At 44.0% G+C, this 24,300-nt stretch overlaps 1 protein-coding gene across 1 annotated transcript in view; it reads left to right on the top strand.

Annotated features, from left to right (window-relative positions):
* Positions 1-2,186: 2,186 nt before the first annotated feature.
* Positions 2,187-24,300, top strand: part of KLHL6 (kelch like family member 6) — a 66,251-nt gene continuing 44,137 nt past the window's right edge. The window contains exon 1 of the mRNA XM_004464599.5: positions 2,187-2,532. Within this exon, the coding sequence (XP_004464656.1) occupies positions 2,246-2,532 (287 nt within the window). The 5' untranslated portion in view covers positions 2,187-2,245. The remainder of the gene's footprint in view (positions 2,533-24,300) is intronic.

The following is a 24,300-nucleotide window of genomic DNA, read 5'->3' as shown; positions in this document are numbered from 1 at the left end:
TAAAAGCAGTCACAGAAGAACACACAGTGAATGAACACAGAGAACAGACAACTGGGGAGGGGGGAAGGGGAGAGAAATAAATAAAAAATAAAATCTTAAAAAAAAAAAGAAAAGAATAAGGGACCCTTGGTAAAAAGGATCCTTAGTGAATGAAGAATTGCTTTTCTTTTTAATTTTGTTTTATTATGGAGGGAGTGAGTATGGCCAACATTGTTTATAATTTGAGAGGTTTAGAGAAACAAAGCACCATGAGAGATTTGGGTTGTGTGTTGTCCTCAGCCCTGCTAGAGATGGTGGTTGGAGTCATGGAGGTAGAAGTAGGAACTCTTCTCAGCCAAGGCTTGGAGGGAGAGTTAGGGTTGTGCATAGGCTTGTGGCAGGCACAGGAGGCTAACTTCCTCCTCCTCTGTGCTAACAGACTCCTACCTTTATTTTGCTATCAGATGGCTATTCCTTAATCTTGTTGGGGAAGGTGGACCAGTCCCAGGGGATGAATCATATTTGGTCTAAGCCAATCATGGAATTCATTTATATTTTCTGGTGATTGTTCTGGGGTGGTAAAATGATCCAGGAGAAGTCTGATGGGGAATTTTAGGAAAGAATTTCTCCATGGAAAAATGAGAGAAATGGGAAAGAAGAAACCTGGTACTTTTCTTCTTGATTTGGGACTGGAGTTGTGTGAAGACATGATACTAGATATCATGGCAGCTATTATGTGACCATGAGGGACATCTCCATCACACCAGAGGTGGCAAGGTGGAAAGATGGAAAAATTCTGTCATTGATAACAATACTGAGCTGCTGAATCAACCTGGAACTCCATACCCACAGCTTCTTATAATGTGAGATGCCTCTTATTTAAATCACTTTAGATGGGATATTCTCTTACTTGCAGCCCAAAGCATCTTGATTGATAGAGCTCTGGATAAAGGGAAAGTTTTTGAAGACTACAAAAGACCCTGAATTTAGAAGTCAAGATCCATGGTGAGAAAAGAGCTGAGGCAATGCTGGAACCCCCAAGGGCTTTAGTCACCACTGAACAGGACAGAGAAAAAGATTCAAATGCCTGGCTGACTAGGAGGACTGGAAACCAATGCTCTCCACTGGTAGAAGGGGAATGAGAACAGGAGTGAGACAGCAAAGGCACTTTGAGAAGACACCAAGGACAGCTGGTGCAGCCACGGGAGACAAGCCCTGCAGGATTCTGTGTGGGAGACCCAGGAGGAAGGGCTGATGTGATATCATAGCTCTCGCAGTGGTGGAGGGGACAGGGTCTTTGGAACCAAAGAACTGGGCCCTGCCACTCGCTTGAGCAGAGCTTCAATTTCCCCCGCTGTAAAATGAGGAAAGTCCTATCTACCTCACTGAGATGTTATAATGATTTAAATGCATTATTTCTTGTAAATTCCCTAGGACGTACAGTGGGAGTTTTAGAAAGATAGTTATTTCTATTTAACCGTGACCTGCCGAGGTAATGATCTACCACTGGCAGCGTGATCAGGAGATGCTGGGTGAGATGAGACTGATTTTAGTCTTGCTAGAGGAACCTCATGCTAACTTACCCTGATTGGTCTTCTAAGACAGAAGACCCTGGGTGCGGAGTTTCTGCAGACCATTTCTCCTCTGTCCCCAGAGGCACATCTGGAACAATAGCTATTTTGAGGGGACTGTTAATGTTTGCCATGACATTGTTTCCTCCTGAGCAGTGAGGAAGATGTAGACAGGAAATGTGTGGAGCCGAGAGAAGTAACGGAATGCCAGAGATTAAGTGGATTTTCCCGGGTTCCCAAGGGGTTGGGTGGAGGCTCATGGGAGGGTCTCTGATGCCTGTGGGAGGGCAAGCTTGGTAGAATGCCCCCTGCCCCATCCCGTCATCCACAACTTGGGTTAGACTCGTACCAGGGATGGAAATGCAATAACCAGAGCCGAGACTTCCCGTTCACGGATATGAGGTGGGAGACGGACCAAAATAACTACTGAGCGCAGACACTCAGAAGCCACCCTTTCTCTCCCAGAACCCCCTCCTACACACCCATTCTAAGTCATTTCTAACCCTGTGATAATTCACAGAAAGAAGAAGAATAGAAGTTGCCGGTGTTTGTAGTAACAGGATGAGAAAGTGCGAGACTTCCTGTTATGCGTGTGTGACAGCTGGTGATAAGTGGAGGGCCCTGCACAGGAAATCCGCTCAGTTTCTGCAATGTGACCTGCCTGCAACTTGGGCGCTCCTTCAGTCTGGAGGTTGATGGCAGGACAAAGGGGCGCCTGGACCATGGGCGACGTGGTAGAGAAGAGTTTGGAAGGCCCCCTCGCGCCTTCCGCAGATGAGCCCTCTCGGGAAAGGGGAGACCTGGTGGAAATTTTAAATGGGGATAAGGTAAAATTTGACGACAAGGGACTCTCCTTAATTCTTCAGAGCGGCCTGGAGACCCTCCGAGTGGAAAACGCTTTGACAGATGTCATCTTGTGTGTGGACATTCAGGAATTCTCCTGCCACCGCGTGGTGCTTGCCGCAGCCAGCAACTATTTCAGGTCAGCACGCCTAGGACCGGAGTCAGACTGGGTGCAGATTGTGTTGGTGTGAGAGCCCGATCTAAGGGTTGGCTGTGGCCTTTATGGTTTGTATACTTACTAAGGATCGTGTTACTTAAGATATGAGAAAGAAAGCCTTAGTACCATCGGTCTTAGGATTTAGACCACATTAAAAGAGAGATTAGCATCATTTAAAAAGAAATATTCATTTTTGTAAGCCTTCTGTGTATATGTCCTTATTGCAGAGGATGGAAAATTTAATAAAATCACGGGATTTTCCCTCCTCATCTGACTAACATGTTGGAAACATGATGTTGTCTTTGTTCATCAGCAAGAGGTAGAGAAAAAGGATGTGGCCCCTTTTTTGAGTTATAAAATGATTTGCTGAAGAGAAAGGGTTACCGTGTGTGCAGGGTGGGTGGGAAGCTACTGGGCAGCAGTTACAGGGGGCTTCAGAAGCCAGGGGCCCCTGTCACCACAAACTCCTGGTCTCACAGTGGGAAGACCTGCAATCAGGAGACCTGGCTCCATCCCGCCGTGGCTCTTTCTGGCTGTATGACTTTAGGCAGGTCACTTACCGCTCTGAGTTTGTTTTGTCACCTGTAAGATGGAGACAATGCTGATTATCTCATCGGATTGTTGTGAGAATTAAATTTGAGAGGGAAAACGGCCTCCCACAGTGCCTGTCACATGGTATATGCTCAATATTTCTTCACCTGATTCTGCTTGATTCTGCTAAGAATATTTATTAAATGTTGCCACTAAGTTTGGAGCTTCACTCCACAGGAATTGTATAAAAGGGAGAGCGTAGGTGCAGTCATAAAAGTGGGTAACAGAGATAAGCACCTTACTTATTTCACTCATATTGATCACATTGTGCAACCCCTTTTGCCAGAGCATGGAAATTTGCTAAGCTCAATGCCTTGCGTATCACTTTTGGGTTTATTCTTTCTGTTTGACTCACTGGAAAACTGCTATCATAAAATGTTTACCTGATAGTAATTTTGTTAGTGGGTCAGCCTGGCCATGGAACAGCACTGCTGGCTGTGTGCCCTCAAGCACATCACTGGTCTTCTCTGGTCCTTGGGTTTCTCATCCCTAAGTAGAAAGCATTTGGACTCGGATCCTTCTCAATCTGTTGTTCTGGGATACGTAGACAATGTCTCTCTGCCAGTCCTCGGAGCAGGCAGGGGCAATGAGAAGCGGCAGGTGCATAAGCCGGGTGTGTCTGCCTGTCTGTGCCTTTCGAGTCTCTTCTAGAACTGCCTGATCATGAAGGGAAATTCCTTCTATTCTTTTTTTCAGGGCAGAGCAGTAGCTTTTGATTCTTACCTTGGGATTTCCAAAATGACTTTCCTCCTATACTGAATGCAGTCCTGGAGACAGGATTCCTTTTTTCTGTCCTACTACTATTACTAACTTCTGTTTGTTAAGCACTTATTATGTGCCACTGTATCACAGACACCGTCCATTTAAAGCTCACATCATCCCTGCAAGGTAGGGACTTTCATCCCCATCTTACAGGTGAGGAAACGAAGCCTGGAGTAAGACGATTGATAAGGAAGTAGCCAAGTTGGGATTTGGACCTAAGACTGACATTAAGCCTGACATTGCCCCACGGTTGCCCTTGCTTTGTTTCTGAAGTTCTGAAAGGGGTTGGAAGCAAAGTTCCTCTTACACTTAGGCTGAGAAAGGCCAGCTAGTCTGCTCTGTCTTGGGAGGCTTCAGATGCAGCCCTATGTGCTTTGGGGGCCTGGAAGCTGACTTTTTAAATTCATTGAGAAAATAAATATTTTCCACTAAGTGGCTGAATCATAGTTTATTTAACCAGTCCCCTATTGATGGGCATTTAGATTGTTTCTTATCTTTTGCTTATTAGGAACCATGTTGCAACGAATAACCTGATACCATTTCGTATGCATGCAGGGCTAGCTGAGGATACATTTTTAGAAGAGGGATTGCTGAGTCAAAGTGAAATGAATCTGCAGTCTTAGCAGACATTGCCAGATTCTCCTCGATAGGGGTTGGATTGTTTTGTGCTCCCCAAAACCTTGCCAACAGAGGATGTCATCAAGCCTTTGGATTTTTACGTATCTGATAGATAAGAGATAGCATTTCAATATAGTTTCAGTTTGGATTGTTTTTTTTTTTTCCTGTCAAGATATATATTGGATTGCTTTTATGTTTAATAAGGTTGAACTTCTTTTCATACGTTTAAGGGTTATGTTTTTTCCTGTGAACTGTCTCTTCATATCCTTAGCAAATTTTCATGTATATTTTTAAATTAAATGTCATGTTTTGAAGTAATGCATGTAAATAGTTAACAAAGAGTAAAATAGTGTTTAAAGTCTTATACCAGAAAACAAAATTCCACTTCCACTTCCAATTCTACTTCCTCCAACTTGCAGTCTCACTCCCTAGAGGCAACTATTTTTTTACTTTATTAGCTCTTTTTTTTGTATTGGCTCTATATTTCTACATAATGTGCTTATATTGCTCTTTCTTGATTTCAATGTTGGACCTCTTTTATTAAATTCCTGTGATGTCTGATAAGGATTTAGCACTTATACTTAATGCCTTATAATACGCTATCCTGCCCTATAATCTCTCAATATAATGTTATCACAATTTTAAAAATAAATCTATATTGAATTTACATGATTAAACCCATGAAAACATTGTTCCCTGCTGAGCCAAATTTTATGATATGAATACATTTCCTTTCTCATAAGCCTTGTTGTCTTTCCCCAAGTTAATAATTCACTCATTTTTCTATTTGCTTAGTTTCTGGTATGTTTTGTAACAGCCTCTCATGATGACCCTTCACGTGGTATAATGCATCAGAGAATCTACCAGTTCCATTTTCCCCTAGGACTCTCCTCACTTCCTCACAAACTACACCTTCTACCCAGCTATTGTCCAGCTGCTTCCCCACCATTCTAGGAATTCCTTTGACTCTTATATTGGAGATTTTCCCCCTTCATCTCATATCTTTTTCTTTCTTGATTTACTTTCTTCTTCGATGGAGCATATCCTCCAGTAGCTTCCTAAGAATGGCTGCTTGGGAAGCAAATTTCTGAGGCTTGGAATGTTTTAAAACACTTTTATTCACTCAATGTGGTAGGCTGACAATGCCCCCTGTCCCCCCAAATACACATAGGCGTCCATATCCTAACCCCTGGAACCTGTGAATAGGTTCCTTTACATGGTAAAAGAATCTTCGCATATGACTAAATAAAAAAGTTTGAGATGGGGTGAGTATCCTGGATTATCCAACTGTGTCCAATGTAGTCACAAGGAACCTTATAAGGAGGAAGGGGGAGGACTGGAGTTAGAGGACATATGATTGCAGGAGCAGAGCAGAGGTTAGAGTGATGTGCTTTGGAGATGGATGAAGAGATCATGAACCAAAAACTGCAGATACCCTCTAGAAGCTGGAAAAGACAAGGAAACGGATTCTCCCTAGAACCTCTGGAGAGAGTACAGCCTGGCTGACACCTTGATTTTGGCCAATGAAACCCATTTCATCATTCTGAATTCCAGAACTGTAAGATAATAAATTTGTGTTGTTTGAAGCCACACAAAGTTTGTAGTAACTTGTTACAGCAGTAATAGAAAACTGATACACATGAGTATAGAATTCTAGGTTAATTAAAATTTTCCTTCAGGTGTTTGAAAGCATTGTTCCAACTGTCTTCCAGATGGCTATGTTGTTTTAGGAGGTCTGATGCCCTTCTGATTTCTGATCCTCTATATGTTTTTCTCTGTACAAATTTTTAGAATTCTTCCTTAACACTTTGGCATTTCATAATGATGTGGCTTGGAAAATGTGTGTGTGTGTTTTATTCCAACTATTGTGCTATGCATTTAGTGGGCTCTTTTTATCCAGATTCACATCACATCGTATAGTTCTAAGAAATGTTCTCATATTATTTGTTCCATATTCCATGTTCACTATTTTCTTCTTTTTCTTTCTGGATCGATCACCTGTTAAGTGGATGAGGACTTCTAGAGCAGTCCTCTAACTCTCTTATTTTCTGTCTCCTGTTGTCCATTGTCTTGTCTTTTTGTTTTACTTTCTGGAAGAATGTCTTGATTTTATCTTTCAACCTTCTGCTTTCTCATTTTTAATTTCCAAGAGCTTAAACCTATAAGAGCTCAACTTATTATATGAGGTAAGGTGGGACCTTTGCTATGGAGTTATTGGATGTTGAATTCACTCTTTTGTTGAGAACTCCCAAATGTCAGTATTTCAAGGTCTTTTCCCTGGTGTTTTTCAGTTTTTTAAAGAAGGGATCTCTATTTTGTTGCCTAGGAGGACATAAGCCTAACTGTTTGCATTTTGGGAAAGGAAGAACTTGGAGTACATCACTGTTAGTGTTTGGTTTATATTTGATTTTCCTGTTTTTGATTCCATGAGTTGGCCATGAAGTTGGCACTCCTTTGGTTGAATTTCTTCAGAGAATAAATCTGTCTTCTACAATTTGTAGAGGGATTGTTGCACTGATGGGCAAGTTTGGGATGGAGCTCCATGTTGCCCCCTACCTTCTAAGGTATTGTCACTTTGTGAGTCTTTCTGAGGTTTTCGAAAGAGAACCAACCCAGGATCCTTTTTAGCTTCAGCTTTCTGCACTTGAATCTTTCCTATATTTGAATGGGATCTATGTAAGAGTGATCTTCTGTGGGTCTCTCTTAGATCAGGTAGGGGTGGTGCTGCTAATACCAACCACCATTCTCTTTTTTCAGGGCTTTGTCTGTGCCTGGCACTATACTTATCTAATTTAATTCTCACAGTATTTACTTCAGAGAACTATTATCAACTCTGCTTTACGGGAGCAGAGACTGAGATCTAAGAGGTTAAACAACTTGCCCAAGGTCCCAGAGTTAGTGGGTGGCAGAGCATTTCCTTGAGTTCTATTTTCTTTCTTGCCCTCTGGTATGATAAGCCCTGATTTTTTGTTAAACAGACAAATGGTTAAAATTTGTTTAATGTTAAAACACTGTTTTTACAATAAATAAAAAGTGGGGGGAGTGGGTGATAAAAAAGAGCTAAAGAAATAACCTTCTCGAGCAAGGTGAGGAAACCACAAACCATAAAGCAAAAACACACTTCTGGGTTCTGTATGCAATCAGAGTATGCAAGCTCTCTGTAGTTGGTATCTCCTTCACGAGGAGAGGAATCAGGGCAGAGGAAAGGCCCACAGTGCACATATGCCCTCCCAGCACTTAGCAGGGTGTCCTGTACTGAGGCAGTGTTCAATAAATTGTCGCTCTTACTGTTGGAGCAATCTCTGAGGAGCCCCAATGTTTGTTTAGAAACTCTGAGGACAGCCTAGCTCAAACGAGGCCCCAGGGGATCATAGTTGTGAATTACTGAATGGATAGTATCAAGCACTTTATAAAATAACCTCTCATTTAATCCCCCTAACCTTTCAAAGGAGGAATCACAGCATCCCATTTCCTCAATGAGCAATCCCACATATGGTTGTTAAATAGTTTTCTGGAGGTTGGTCACACAGCTAGTGACAGGGAACCAATCAAGGTGGCTCTAACCCTAAAGCCTGGGAGTCCCCCACATCTTGATGAAACCTAACAGAGTCCAAGGGTCTGGGTTCAGAACATGACAACTGGCATTTAGCTTCTGATGGACCAAACGACAGAATCTGTGAAGTCAAAAGAAAGCCGTTGGTTCTCAAAGTTCAGTGACAGTCTTAGGGAATCTTAAAAACAAGACTGTAATTGGCAATCTGCCTTATCAGGTATAGTTCTTAAGTCCTAGTCTTACCTCTGAGCCCACAGCCCTACTGAGTTGGAATCTCTACATTGCTTCCGGCACACAACACAAGTTGAGGAACTACAACTTTCAAGGGCACCTTCTCCTTTGTCCTAGGGATACTGCCCCTTCATCCTTTATTCACATTTACTCTTGCTCATTGGCTTTCCCAAATAATCTCTTTCCTGAAGACTCCAACTGCTGTATGCTGATTATTCTGAAGGAATCACATCCAATGTTGGGACCAATTCCCACTAAACTCAATTTACAGGAGCAAAACCCTAGAAAGACAAGTGGGCTCAGAGCAGACTTCCTTCCTATTGCCTCTTACCACATCTTTCTGGAGGACACGGAGTTCAGGGGATGGGACTGCAACCCTGAGGATGCTGGTAACCCCTGATTTTTGCAAAGACCTGTTCCCCCTAAAGAACTACGCACAATGCCGAGGAAGTGTACAGCAAAAGCTGTTATTACCAAATGACTATTCAGATTTCTGTTACTTAAAAGGATAATGAATCCAATGCTTTGTGTCAGTTTATATATAAGAGAGAAAACCTGTTTGGCCACACAAATTGTCCCCATAACCCCAACACAAACAGAAAAGCAATTTCAAGAATTTATTCATGTTGCCAGAGGGTTGATGGGGTGGGAATGTGTCAGCCTAGAAATGTAACCATGGTGGCTGTAAAAAGGGACTTATATTAGTAACTCAGACAATGTAGTTCCCTTTGGGGGCCTATTGTCCTTTTGGGTGGAATAAGGAAGTTGGGAAAAGCATACAGTTGCTATTGAGAAAAGGATGAGGGAGAATAGAGCTTAAAACATAGGCCATAATATACACTTAAATGTCAACAGCCCGAGTCAAGGTGCTCAAGTACTCTCAGGGCTGAAAAATTGGGGGAAGCATAGATTTAACAGTATTACTAAGACTATTAACAAAAACTGCCATTGGCTTAATTAATGCCTTTGAACAGGTTCCCAAATCAAAGCAATTGGAAGGGGTTGTGCATTTGTATGCTAAGCCTCACCTTCAGGAGGCTCTCCCTTTAAACCGGTGGTTCTCAGCCATTCTGGGGAGCCCAGCACACTGCAGCCTGTGGCCTATCCCATGAGAGATATTGACCCATGATGGCAACGCTGCCAGATTCCTGGGGGTGCCGGGGTGGGGGTGGGGGGATGGTAGTGTGGGGAGTGTTATCAGGCTTGGGGACTGGTCCTTTCTACATGCATATACAATCTCCAGCCTGAGGCTGAGTCTATCACAAACTCCTCTTAGTTGCTGTTAGGACTTAAATCCTTGCCTGGACACCTGCCCCTGTCTTATGCCTCAGTCTCTGGTCTGGCCTGGGGCAAAGAATAAGGAGGGTATTGTGGGCACAATCTGTGCTCTTATTAATCCTTATCATCTATTAACCAACTATTGGGTGGCCGAACAGTGGGACAAGATACTACCCCTAAGCCGTGCTCGGATGTTGCGATTCTTAGCCCTTACTCTAAGAGTGGTGTAAAATGTCTAGAAAGGGGCCAGCAAGTACACACCATAGCACACACACAAAGGACAGCAAGAGTGAGTTAAGGCCTTCTGGGTTTGGATTAAAAGCTCTGCAGATGGCGAACGCCTTGAGGACTGCTGCTGCTTTGGTGGGTGCACTCAGTGACACTGAGTGAAGCTGATGGTCCCCTATTTTCCACTTTTAACATTTTCCTTTTGGCAGAACCAGTATCTTGGTCAATATTTTAAGTACTATAGGCCTACAATCCCTTATCAGCAATTTCAAAATCCCCAAAGTGCTCGTTAGTGAAAAGTTTTCATAACTCATTTGATGGTAAAATAAAACTTGAGCCGCACTCCTCTGGTGAAGACACCTATCCTGAACTGAGGTGAGGCTGCTTAGGGTCTTTATTCTATTCCCTGCTGAAGTGCTGATGTGTGGGATTGAGGGGGGCTATTCCAGACTTTACTGGAGGTGCTATATATAGTCAAGATATGCTAATATCCAAATGATTCTTAATGCCAAAACACTTCTGGCTGCAAGATTTGTGGTTAAGGGATATGGGACTTTCGAGTAAGGTTACCAGTTTTCATTTTGGTGATTTTATTTATACCTTTTTTCATATGCCTATTTTGACATTTTTGTACACATAGTTTACATACAATTTTTGCATCTTGCTTTGCCCCCTTTTTTCCATTATAAATCATTTCTTCATGGTGCTCCATAGTTTTTATAACAACTATTTATTTATTTACTTAGCTACCATTTTAAATAGATGCATGGTTGGAAAATCATTCTCTCAATGTGGACATTTAGGTTGCTTCCAATATTTTGTTTTTGTAAATGAGGAGGTAATAAATATCTTTGTATTAAGTATATTTCACAGTTTGAAATATTTATTACCTTAGGGGGGAAAGACCAACATTTTTTGAGTAGTTGCTGCATGCCAGGCACTTGGCTGGATTCTTCTCATTTCATTTAATCCTCACAACAATACTAGCAATTAGATAATAGCATAAGACAAGCATTGTCTCCATTTCACCTCATCAAAGAGGGAACTCACTTTGATAAAAAGAAGTTTCCCCAAAAGTACCCAAAATGAAAGTAGACCTCTTTCCAATAGGGCGAGAAATGTGGCTTTTATGATATTTCCTATCATAAAACTCTTAACTGTCTTACCCCCCTCCCCACCCCCTTCCCCGTGTACCAGTGTGGACTACATGAGCTGAAAATGAGGAAACAAAATTTAGAGCCTCCGTATATATGTGCTCATATCGCCAGATCGGACACTGTAGGAGCATTCAAGCCGGTTTGTGTCTGGGAGCGAAGCTAGCAGACCCCATAGCAGTGAAGACCCTGAGTGCCTCAGGGCACTGGTCTGGGTCAAGAGGTTAAGTCAGAAAGAACCAGAGAGACCAGAGCGTGAGGTGAAGAGCCAGTGTGAACGTACGGGGCCTCAAGGACTTACAGGATATCACTGGGTCTGGAACCAAATCTGCTCTGCATAGTGGAAAGAACACTAGCCTTAAAATCCTGGGCACTGGGAGTTGACTCCAAAATGTCAGTTAATGGCTGTGTCTTATGATTTGTGGGTTGTTGTCAAGGCAAATAATAAAATGGATTCATTTATGAACTAATTTACCTAAACATTTTCTGTACTGTAATCAAAGTTCTAAGTTCCAAGTAACGGAAATGGACACTGACAGATCTGAGAAGACTTTAGGTAAAGAATAGTAAATAACTCACAGAACCCGTTCCCCACCCCCACCCCTGCCACCAAGCTCAAAATAAGGACAAGGGCAAGGGAGGCCAAGCAGCAACCAGTACCACAGTCAAAAGTCACCCGGAGCCTGTCTGGGGAGGACTTCCCTGCTACAGCAGAATGCTGGAGGCCACAGCTAGCACAACCAGGGCAGCAGACTCTGCCGCGTTGCTGTTTTGGCAACTGGGGCCTGCTACTGCTTCAGCCTCCGCTGAATCAGACTCTCCTCTGTCCATGCTTCTTTGCACCACTAGCTCCCAATTCAAAGGCTGAGGCTGGTTCATACCTGCGAATGCATTAGCTGCAACAGAAGCTGGGACATGAGCATCAGGCCTTTGCAGGTTCTAGACTGGGAAGCAGCTTCAGTCACCCCCCGCATCTCATTCAGAGTGAGGATTAGCCACAGGTAGGGAGAGGGATCAGATGCTGGGCAACCACAAGTACAGCGACAAGTGTTCATTATATTCACCTACAGACTTCCAGGCCTGTTAAGGTAACCTGAAAACTATACAAGTATTAGGGAATTCCATGACTTTTATTGATTATTTGCAATTTCACTCTCCATTTCCTCCAGCAACTGTGAGTAGTTCTGTCTATGCTTGTGGGCGTATGTGGCATGAAGGCTTCAGCCATCTTGTATGGACTGGAAACAGGTTGGAGATGCGAGGGCAATGACTACCTTATTCATCTCTTTGTCCTCGGTATTGGTGCAATAACTGGCATTCAGCAGACACTCCATAAATGCTTCAATTGAAATGAACCTCAATATTCCTCTTATAGGCTCAGTCACTGATTAAGTAGCATCCTGACCAGAGCAGGAAGTCTTTACAGAGATGTGATCTTCTTGCACAACTTTAGAAAAGGGAAGGATGATCAAGTGTGGTCACCAAAGGAAAAACCAGAAGGAACAGTTTTTAAAAAATCCAAAATGCTTCAGAATGTTAAGATTTCAATAGGTCTCCTCTGTGACCATCTGGACAGATGCAGAACTGGTGTCACTACTTAAACCTCCTGCAGGCCATGTTTTAGCATTGGGAAGGTAGGGAGGGACTGCCCCAGGGCAGAAGTGCAAGTTGGGTTCTTTGATTTTCCAATAAAATGTCATCTCTGTCATCTGCAAGAACAGAATATCTGTCCTTCTCAGTTTTGAATAATCTTCCATGCAGCTCCCAACTAAAAAACAAAGAGAAAAACTTGCATCATTTGTATTCTGAGTTCTGAGCTTTCATCAAGTCCACAGATGTAACTTTCCCTCCATAGAAATACTTTTACAGAACGAAATTTTAATGTCAACACCAAAAGTCCATGCAAAGGGTTGGTCACATGCAGAATGTCTGCATTTTTGGTAAAACTGCCATAGAGCTCACCATCCGTCATGTTGCTCAATGTCCCTATATTAGTCAGCATTCTTTTGGTTGCAAGGGATAGAAACCCAAGTCAAATCAGCTGAAGGAAAAGAGGAAGATCTGGTCTGGTTACATAGCCAAATCGCAGGAAGGGCTGGGATGGTGTAGAACCCAGGGACAGGAATAAGCAGGGCTTTGGAATTAGGATGCTTTCTCTCAACTCATTTCAGCTTCTCTCTCATATTGGATTTCTCAGATGGACTTATGCTGCACGGTTGGGAGTTTAGCTGTTGGCAGTTCTAAGACTTCATTCACCAAGCTTTGGTTCTAGAGAGAAACTGAGGGACTTTCCCTAGCTTCTGGCTGGAAAGCCCCAAGGAAGGACTCTGATTGGCTCAGCTCCTTTCAATTACCCAACCCTGCACCAATCATTTGACCAAGAGGTGAGGTACTGTATTAGTCCAGCCGTTTGAATCACGTGATTTCAGTGGGTGGGAAAAAGAACATTTCCCAGAAGGAGGAGGCATTGGTTAAAAAGAAAAATATAGGTCCACTAAAGAGAGAGAACGAATCCTGGTTTGCTTTCTTTATTTTATTTAAAAATTTTAGCCAGTTTATTTCCTTTGGCTATTAGGAAGCTCAGCGTATTTACTTCCCTTAGCTGAGGTTTCAACAATATCTTCTCCTCTGTATTAGTTCCCCAGCTGCTAATTCAAATACCACACAATGGTTTGATTTAACAACAGAAATTTATGGGCTCATGGTTTCAGAGGCTAGAGGCTTGCTTCCCGTCAGCTTGGTATCTTCTGGCTGACTGGCAACCTTTGCAGCTTCTTGGCTTTTCTGTCACATGGCAATGCACATGGCAGTGTCTTCTCCTTTCCCTTGTGGGTTGTGTTGACTTCCAGTTCTGGCTGCTTCCCATGCCTTCTCTTTCTGTGTCCAATTTCTTTTGCTTATTTGGTCCTCAGCCATTTGGATTAAAGCCCGCCCTCATTCAGTTTGGGCACAGCTTAGTTACTAACATCCTCAAGGTCTTGTTTACAAATGGGCTCACACCCACAGGTTGGGACCTGCACATGCCTTTTATGGGGGACATGATTCAATCTCAGCATCTTCCTACTTTACTTAATCCTTCTTTTCTTTAATCGTTGTTGTCTTATTGTTCTGTATTTTAAAATATCTTTGCTTCTTTAGTATAAACTATCTTCATTTCTTTTGGAGAGACCATCTTTGTATGAATATGGGGCTCCCTTGCTATGAAAAAATACTATTGGCTATGAAAAATATCCTCTGCCAACTGTAAGGGCAGACTTCTTTTATTACATTTAACTTTTGTGGAAAGCTTTAAGGCCACAAAAATTACATGAGTGTTGATACTGCAATGACTTTAAAATAAAATGAAACCAAAAGTAACAGGTTGCATCATGGCCCTTTCTGAAGAGACATTTAGAGATCTATAAAAATTAGCTGCCAGCATATTTGCCTATAATGATTTGGATTAGGGGGTGAAGTAAGAGCTTATTAGCATCAAAAGATCAGAATAAATTGTAAAGGAAGTTCAGGCCTGTAGGGGCTAGAATATCAAGGGTTTTTTGTTTTGGGAGCAGTTAGGGGAGGGGCGGATGCTCAGCAGGGGTTAGTGGACATAGCACATAAAAAACAGGACAGGAGAATGCAGATTAGGAAAAGTTAGGGAATTACCAGGTGACTACTGGCAACATCCTTAAAAATCAGAATAGCAGATTGAGTTGACAAGAGATGTTTGTCTTATTAGCAATCATCTAATGGATGGAGGGAGAAAGAATTCTGAGTAATTGCTATGAAAACCTGCATTCCTCCTAGACTTCTTCAGTGTACCTTCAGTCACTTGTAGACCTTCAATTGAGGAGCACTGGATTATATTATCACTTTTAAGATGTAAATACCCAAGGGGAGGCACAAAATATTAAACTTTAGTACCGTAGTATTGAGTGGATTTAATGAAACTTTACTGGTCCATCCATTCATGTATACGTTCAATTGACACAAATTTATCAAGTGCCTGCTCTGTGTCAGGCAGTGGGGATACAAAGATGGTAGGTAGCATTACAATTCCCACCCAACCTCAAGGAAGTTGCAATCTAGTTAGGGGAGGCAGACAAGTAAATCAGTGTTTACAATACAGGGTGACAAAGGCTATGATGAACTGTCCCCGGGGTTATGGGAACCTAGACAAGGTGCATTAAATCAGACAGGAAAAAAGCAGTCAGAGGAGACTTCCTGGAAGAGATGATATCTGAGCAGTTTTGAAGAATGAGTAGGCTTTGGCTGGAAGGGACGAGGGACAGGAGTGGGTGAGAGCACTGCAGGCAAGGGGAATCACTTCTGGGAAGGTCCCATGTAGGGTGAGCACGGGGCACCACAGGTGGACGAGTAGGGTTGAAGGGAAGGTATGCATGGGCCAATAAGGCCCAAAGATGGGCAGGGGCAGACCACGAAGGGTCTTGTTGAACTAAGCTGAGGAGTTTGAAATGTGTCTTATAGGTGTTGGGGAGCCAGTGAAGAGTTTTTAAGTGGTAAAGTGATGTAATCATCGATCTCTCTGTTAAAATAATTGCTCAGGCTGTGGTTGCAGAAATTTTGGTGAGAATAGTTGGGGACCGGAATTAAGGCAGTGGCAGGGGGCAGGGGAGCCGACTGGAGCGACATTCGGAGTCCTCTCTGAGGGTCCTCAGGGCAGCCAGACCCAGAGCACCGTGGGGAGAGGGGCAGCACTGACAGGTGAGAAAGGTGGGAAGAAATGAAGGTAGAGGGACTGGGACACAACTAAACTGACTCCACACTTTAGCTGAAGGTCAGTTTGACTGCCCTCGAGTCTGAGTCTCAAGACTGGAAAGAGAAAAAGAAGGTCGTATGACCTTATAACTCCCTCACCCACTCACCTATTTGAAACAGGTGCCACTTTCTCTGGGGATTGTGTCAGTGCGCATTAGGTCACAAGGCTGGGCGAGGGTAGCAGGGGCTAGAGTTCAGCACCCTTATATGTAGCCCAAACTGTGGTAGCTCCTTTCTCACTTCTCCCTTCAAAACTCCTCTCCATCCCTAGATGGAGGATCCCCTGTCTTCCTCTCTTTCCCCTCAGGATTCTCTACCATATAAGCCCCAAGGAACAGGCCTGGCAGTTCACATTCTTCTGTGGCAGCCAGAGAAGGAGCAGCTTGGAACACATATCTGATTGTCTTTGCCTTTTCACAAGAGAATAACTTTTATGACTGTTGGAGCCCCAACATTTGAATACCGTGGAATGGAGATTAGGACCAGCGTCAATTTGCATGTTTCTAATTGGTTCAGAACCAGGGATGTGCAGAAAAATCTCCAAGCAGAGACTGATCTTTGATTTCTAGAAAGTGGCATGGTGGCCATAAGGAAGCTAGCATGGGGTCCTGGGGGGATTGGGATGGAAAATGTTTAGAAAAACTCAGTCTCTGGGGTAACTGCCTGGTCAGGATGTGGCTGTGAGCAGTAAGCACAAAAGCTGACCCTCCTCCAGGGCCCAGTGGGGAAGTGAGACTCATAGCAGACTCCACTGAAGACTGCCGTGAAGGAAGTGGCGTTTGTTAGGGCAAGCTATGTTTCATTGCTGGCAACGAGGTGGAAGATGTACAGCATCCACCATGTTTTATAATGCAAAAGCTCAAGTAGGAACCGAGAGTTCCAATTCAGAGAATTGCCTCTCTCCAGGTTACTCATTTTGGAGCTCTTTGTTATTTGTTATTTATTCTTATGACAAGTGGACATGAAATGTAGATTTTAGGAGTTGGGGGTAGATTAGAAAAACCTGCTTGGTCTACTTGAAGCAGAGAACTGTACTGCATATGTAGTTTCTTTTTCTTCCTTCCATCCCTCCATCCCTTCATCCACCTAACAAATATTAAGTACCTGCCGTGGGCAAGTAAATAAGGCCCCAGGGGGCCTTCATATCCTTACATATTTAATAGAGGAGAAGACACATTAAAAATAGACCCAAAGAGGGGCCTGTCTGGAACCCAAGCATGTTGATATACACAAAGGTACATACTGGAAACTGCTAGTTGTTGCATCTTGGGAAAAGGATAGATATGCACAGATGAGATTGTGAAGGGGCTTGTTTGCCTATGTTGAGAGTACTTTGAAGTTTCTTTTCCTGGGCATTTCTTTTTATACAATCTTCCTTGACACTTGGTATCATTCACTGTCAGGTTCTTCTTGTCTCATTGTGTCAGTCAGGACTCTATATTGTAAAGGACATGTATTTTTCAAACTGGAATTTATTTACTCATATAATTTAGAAGTGCAAGTGTTCTGGTTCAGGTATAGTTGGATCTTTGTCATTCTTGTCATGATATCATCAAGACTCAGCATCTCTTTCTCTCTCTCTCTCTGTCTCTTGGCTCTACTTTCCTCTGTGCTGGTTTCTATCTCAGGGAGGGTCTTCACATGTGGAGGCAAAGAGGTTGATAACAGTGCCAAACTTTTATTTCTAGAAGCTCAGCAATCCCAGTGGATTCCTAGAAAAAGTTCTAGAATTCGCTTTGATTAGACCCGCTTCTTCTTGTGCCCATTACTGAACCAATTACTGTGCCTTGGGGGACCTAATATGTGCTTTTCACAAGGCTGGGTCATGCTCACCCCTGGCCTAATAGGTGAGGTCAGCTCCATTCAAACTTTTCAGACTGTTATTGGGGTAGGGAGGAGTTCTTCAAAGGAAAATATGGACAATCCTACTAAAAAAAATTAGGAATAATGGGCAGGCACAACAAGAACTGTTGATCATATCTTTGTGCCTGGATCATAACTGAATCCTGGCCTCCTACATTTGTTGTATTTGGTGTTCTATCCCTCATGATCTTGCAGGACAGAATAGGCTCTTCTTTCTGTTGTAAATTTAGATGGGCTGAGTTAGATGGCACGCCGAGGCCTCAGCTGTGGCTGAGTGGGCCTGGGAATGGGGGACCTCTGGCTCCATGGGAACATGACTGGAGTTCCCAAAAGGGGTCTGAGGGGTAATGAACTTGGGCAAGGAGCTTGGCAGAAGGCAGTTCTTTCTAAGTCTGATAATTCTTAGAATCAGGCGAGGCAGCTCTGGAGTTTTAACTCCTCTGTCATTTTGGAGCAAGACTCAGCCAACAGCTGGGGGTTTAGGGGACAGACTTCAGGCCCCAGAGAGAGATGGCAGAGTGCTGTTAGTCATGTCTCTGGGGTGGAAAAAGAGATGGATGTGACTCCCCAAATTCTTCCCTGAAGGTACCCCTTCATATTTTTACATGTGCACAGCAGACAAGAATAGAGAATTTCATTCTGTTTATTGCTAATAGGGCTTTGTTTCAGAACTCCTAGCTCTAATGATCCATGTTACTTGAAAATAAGATGCAGGAGTCCCTTCTGTGCAGCTAAGTTAGAGAAAGGCCTAAGAGGCCAGGATAAGGCCTTCTTTTGCCTGAGCCCCCCTATATTGAGAAGTAGAGGGGCTATACATCCCCTTCCCCCATTTGGGAGGCAGCCATAGATTCATGGCATTCTAGGAGGGTTGGATCTCAAAAGATGAAAGTGAAGAAGGACTTGGAAATACTCATCTGCCCCAGTACCAGGGCAATTGTTTTCCTGACCTGGACCTTTGTCCCACCTCTTCCTTCTTACTGCTGAACCAGTGGAGCTTGTGTTGGGGAGTGGGAGTGACCTCTCTCTAGGGCAGTGGTTCTTAATCATTGGTTGGCAAAACTTTACAAGGGAGGGGAGGAGAGGGCTAATTAAATGCCAGTCCAACCACCACCAGAACGTTTGATTCAGTTGGTCTGGGGTGAGTGGGGTTCAGGATTCTGCATTTTCTACAAGCACTGCAGGGATTCTGATGCAGGTAGTCCAGAGATCCGCTGACCTTGAGGTTAGAGTGTCTGCAGACCTAGGCAGGGCTCTAGGTCCACATGCTAGACTTAGGGTCAGAAATGGGGCTGAGCCGAGTGCTTATGCACCTTTGGTTAGGACTGGCTTAGGACGGGCAGGCAGAAGGTTCTGGTGCCAGCTAAGTGGTCTTGGGGACCATAGAGAGTAATATGCCATGCTAGGTCACACGCGTGCCTGTTGGCTCCTTGCTTTCTTTGAAGTGAAAACCCTTTTGACTGGCTACATTGGGTTTATATCCAATAATTCTTTTTTAACAGTCGTGTTCACTGAGTAGGCATAATTGCTGAAGTTTTTTTTTAACTGAGTGTGTGCACAACTATCCTTGTACTCTTAAGTGGAATTTAGCTCAGTTTGCAATGAATGTTATAGCCACTCCAACCCAGAGCCTCTCACTGATGCAGAGGAATTCTTTCCTAGGGTAAAGAGATCAGAGGAAGAGCAGAACAGGGGGCAGACAGGGGTGGAGCCGGCTTAGAAATTGGGGGTCTTGGGGACGAGTATTTGTTTTTGGGGTGGTGATTCAGGGTAGAGGTAAAGGAGGCAGGGATCTCAGAGGCAGGTGTGGAGGTCTGGGCAGAGGGTGAGTGGTAGGGGTGTCGAGCTGAGTAAAATTCTGAGTGAAGTTTAGGAACTGCAAGAGTATGTCGAACTCATCAAAGTTGTAAGTGGGAAGTTCAAGCGTGGGTGCTGCCTCTTCCAGCTCCAGGCCCTGGACTCCAGGGAGTGGAGGCCACAGGGGATCCAGCCTCCTCAGCCTCCTCATCCAGGGGGTGTTTGGTAATTCTTAGAGGTATCGTTCTTGTCAAGAGCAAACACAGAGGGGCTAGGAAGGCCAAGTTCATTCTTTCATTCATTCATTCATTCATTTTCTCCACAGATATTTATTGAGTACCTCCTACATACCAGGCAGTGCTCTAGTCCCTGGGGACACAGTGACAAACATGGCACAAACCTGCCCTCACTAAGTTCACATTCCAGTGAAGAGTTGTTAATAAAGTAGATACAGAATATAGCTTAAGGTTGTGACAGGGCTATGAAGAAAAATAAAAGAAGGGAAGAGGAGGGAGTGGCTTTTCGGTTGGGGGCAGTGTCGCGGAGGGCCTATTGAGGAGGTGACATTTGAAGAGAGACCTGAATGAAGTGAGGAGTGGCCCCGCTGAGCTCTGAGGGGAGTGCGGCCCTGGCATCGTGTTTGGGGCCGTGGCCTGACTTCCTTCAAGGAGCCACAGCCCTGGGGCCGGCGCTTGCCTTCCAGGCTGTTGCTGGCGACGGAACTTGCTGACCCAGACAGGCGCTGTTTCAGCGTGGGCCCTGACTCACTGTGGAAGTGTTGGGCAACTGGCTACTGCTGTGAGCCTGTCTCCACTAAAATGAAAATCCTAATAGCCACCCTGGTTTTACAGGATTTTCGTGGGGATTGGTCAGTGTCTGTCTAGAAAGCATTTTTTATTATACACTAAATTACGTGTATGCTAAAATGTCAACGGCTAGCAACTAACCCAGCCTTGTTCTTGGGCTGGCACACTCAGAATGAAACTGGGCTGATCCTCCACAGATGGCCCTGCACTCCTGCTGAGTTTCTTGGTTTTTTTTTTTTTTTTTTTTTGAGTTTCTTGGTTTTTAGTGTGATGAGCCCAGACTAAGAGCCCAAAATCTAGGTTCTGGTCCCAATTTAGTGCTAACCACCTGTACGGCTTTGGGCAGTTAATTTAACTTCCTCCGTCTATCACCTGTAAAATGGGTGTAATTATCAAAGGAGATAATGCTATTTACCCTATGTATGTATTTCCCAGGGTTGCTGTAACAAAGTACCACACACTAGATGGCATAAAACAGAGATTTATTGTCTCACAGTTCTGGAGGCTAGGAGTCTGAAATCAAGGTGTCGGAGGGCCACACTTTCGGAAACCTGTAGAGGAGAATCCTTCCTTGCCTCTTCTAGCTGCTGGTGTTTGCGGGCCACCCTTGGTGCCCACGTAGATGCATCGCTCCAGCCTCTGCCACCACCTTCACGTGGCCTTCTTCTCCCAGGGTCCCCTCTTCTGTACAGGACACCAGAAATATTGGACTAGGAACCACCCTAATTCAGTATGAGATAACTTGAATACGGTTGTAAAGACTCTGTTTCCAAAGAAGGCCACGTTTACAGGTATGGGGGTTAGACTTCAACATATCTTTCTAGGGGTCACAGTTCAAACCCCAACACCCTCCAGAGCACTGTAAACATGAATGTGAGAGATCACTGGTGTGAAAGTGGAGGCCCTGGGGGAGTCGCCTTGCCCAGCTTATCCGCCTTTCATGGGGACCCAACTCTGTGGAAGTGTTTCCACAGACCCCCTTGGAGAACAGCAGGATGCTTGGGAGTTTAATCTGTGAGAAAAATGTAGGTTTCTCCCAACTTTAACTTATCCATGTTCAGCGCAGTGGCCGAGGCTCAGGACAGCATGTTTAAGGGGCAGAAAATCAGTGACAGAAAGCTCAGAGGGAAATGGTGCCCAGAGAAATGCTGGGGCTATGGGAGCCGAAGCAGACAAAGTGGCCCCGTGAGCACGGCACTGTCTTTAGGGCACTTGCTCTGCCTCCCACCACCTTTGATTGAGTCCCTGTGATGTGCCCAGCGCCACGCGATGCCTTTAGGCCAGTGTGTGTACAGGCCTAAGCCCAGCCCTAGCTTTGCGCTGCCGGGTGGTGGCAGGCAGTGCAGGCACCGACACCCAGTCACCTCATGGGGTCCACGTCCAATGCTGGCAAGACGAGGGCTGCGAGCAGGAGCGCTGAGCTGTCCGCCTGGCGCTAAGTAGTTCCCTGCCAGGATTCCTTTGCTCTGGCTCCAAATGCTTTCTTTCTTGACTGCTTACCAGGTGCTGGGCACTGTCCTAACCTCTTTTTATTTTTTTCATTTTGTTTTTTTTTCTTTATTTTCTTTTAAATGTTACATTAAAAAAATACGAGGTCCCCATATACACCCCACCCCACCCACATCAACAAACTCTTCCATCATTGCGGCTCATCTATTGCACCTGGTGAATACATTCTGGAGCACCGCTGTACCACGTGAACAGTGGTCCACATTGTAGTCCACACTCTCCCCCAGTCCACCCAGTGGACCATGACAGGACACACAATGTCCAGCATCCGTCCCTGCAGCACCACCCAGGACAACTCCGAATCATGAAAATGCCCCCACACCATATCTCTTCTTCTGTCTCCCTACCATCAGCAGCCACCATGGCCGCCCTCTCCACATCACTACTACAGTTTCTTCCCTTACTAATCACAATAGTTCCCCAGGAGAACACCAGTAAGTCCACTCTAATCCATACTCTATTCCTCCATCCTGTGGACCCTGGGATGGTTGTACTAACCTCTTTATGCACCTTATCTTACTTGTTCTCTGAACAACTCGTGGAGGCTGGGACACGATTGTGCCGTTTTACAGATGCAGAACCTGATGATTACACACTTGTACAAAGTTACACAGTGAGTTAGCACCAGAGCTCCCCCTCTGTCTTCCCGCATGCTTCTAACAGCTGGCACTGTAGCTCTTCTTCACCTCTCCTCTAGGCTCCTGGAACCCCTTTTATCACCTTCACGCGCACACACACACACACACACACACATGCGTGCATGCACACAGAAAGCCAAAAGTGCCAGAGAATTTACCTACTGCAGGGCTGCCCCATAATGAGAGACTGTCAGGTGGGTGCTGGAGCATAGTGCCAGCTCGTTCACTTCTTTTTGACACAATTCTGAAGCGTGTACTCCAGAGGACCCTGCAGGATCAGGCTGATGTTACTCTCTGTAGGACTTTTATCTTGCTTGGCTTCCTCTCCCTCCCTGCCCTCCTCCCCGTCCCTTAGCACATCACTAGTACTGACATATCTGCTTCTGGGGAATCCAGGCACCCAGTCAGATAAGGACTGAGCTGGATGTTATTTAGTGACTGTGATTCCAAGAGAGAATTCAAAAGCTGAGTCCAATAGAAACAACCCAAGAGTTCAGATGATCCTTAAAATCCCAATAGTTTTGTCACATGGGAAACACAGAGACTTTATTTACTGTTCCCTTAATGTGCAAGGTATTAAATCAAACCATTTATATATATATATATCTCACTTAATATTAAAATGTTTTTCCATTAGACTTTTCCAGTTTTCATCAGAATGTTTGAGATTATACAGGTTCAACAAAATTCATCTTTCACTAATTTTAAAATCATGTATTAGGCGACGCCACATTTCTAAATTTCATGTTGATGGAATTCCAGAGATATGTTGTCTCAGTTATGTGAAGCTCCATTGACCTCATGATCACTACCCACCCTCTCCTACTAAATATCCTGTTTCTCATATGTTCATATACAGTTCATGATAGTCCTATGGATACATTTCATTTTATCCCCCAAAATGATTGCAGATGTGGGGGACCCCAACACCAAGGTTCAGGACTCATGCATTAGCGCATATACTGTCTAATATGATAGCCACATGTGGCTACTGAGTATTTGAAATGTGGCTATTCTGAATTGAAATGTCTTTAAGTATAAAAATGCACACTTTGAAGTCTTAGTATAAGAAAAAATGAAAATTGTTAATGGTTTTTCATATATTATTTTGGGTATATTGGCTTAAATAAAATACATTATGAAAGTTGATTTTATCTGTTTCTTTTTACTTTTAGAAGTCTGTTTACAAGAAAATTTGAAATTACATATTTGGCTTGTGTTATATTTCTATTGGGCAGCACCACTCCAGGGAATTAAACAGAGGGAGGCTCTTCTCAAGCTGATCTGAGAAGAATTTACATGATTGCTAGGGTGGCAAGATTCTTTATGAAATCAGGAGGCTGCAAGGCAAGTCCTGCATGACATCACTTCTAAAGGCACGTGGCTGGGCAGACAGCTCTGTGCTCCTGGCAAAGAGGATTTATGGCTGAAGAAAGTAGCTTATAAATTTGTTATTTGCCCAAATGACATCACTGCTCCTCTGGATCTAGGCTGGGATTTATTCAGTTTACAGGCCCTGGAATTCTCCTTTGCTCTTTCTTTCATGTTGTCATATTCTTGTGAGGAGAGAGGGGTGAGTGGTTGAGGAGGAGAGAAGACTGGGAAGAAGAGAAAGCTGGAAGGAGTATGACTGATTAGAGCAACAAGGAGAGAGAGAAAACTAGGTAGGCAGATGGGGGAGGTGGGTCTCAATGGCTGTAATAAAAGGTTAAAAAAGTCAGCTAGTCAAGGGACCTCTCTCTTTCTCTTGCTCTCTGATGGTCTTTTGACTTTTTGCTGTCTTGTTCCTGGGAAGCCATAAGCAGTTACCTTTACTTTGCAAATTGGAAAATGAGGAAAAGAATAGTTGAGGGATTTTCAGAGATAAATAAGGGTGGGGGAAAGGGGTGGGGAAGCAGCACATAGGGGTGTAATCCCTTCTGTTTTTGGGTCAGAATTCCTAGTTTGGGGAAGTACTGTACATTCTA

Source organism: Dasypus novemcinctus, chromosome 4 (assembly GCF_030445035.2).
Source record: "Dasypus novemcinctus isolate mDasNov1 chromosome 4, mDasNov1.1.hap2, whole genome shotgun sequence".
Lineage (NCBI taxonomy): Eukaryota > Metazoa > Chordata > Mammalia > Cingulata > Dasypodidae > Dasypus > Dasypus novemcinctus.
Note: the sequence above shows the minus strand (reverse complement) of the source record. Positions and strands in the feature narration are given on the sequence as shown.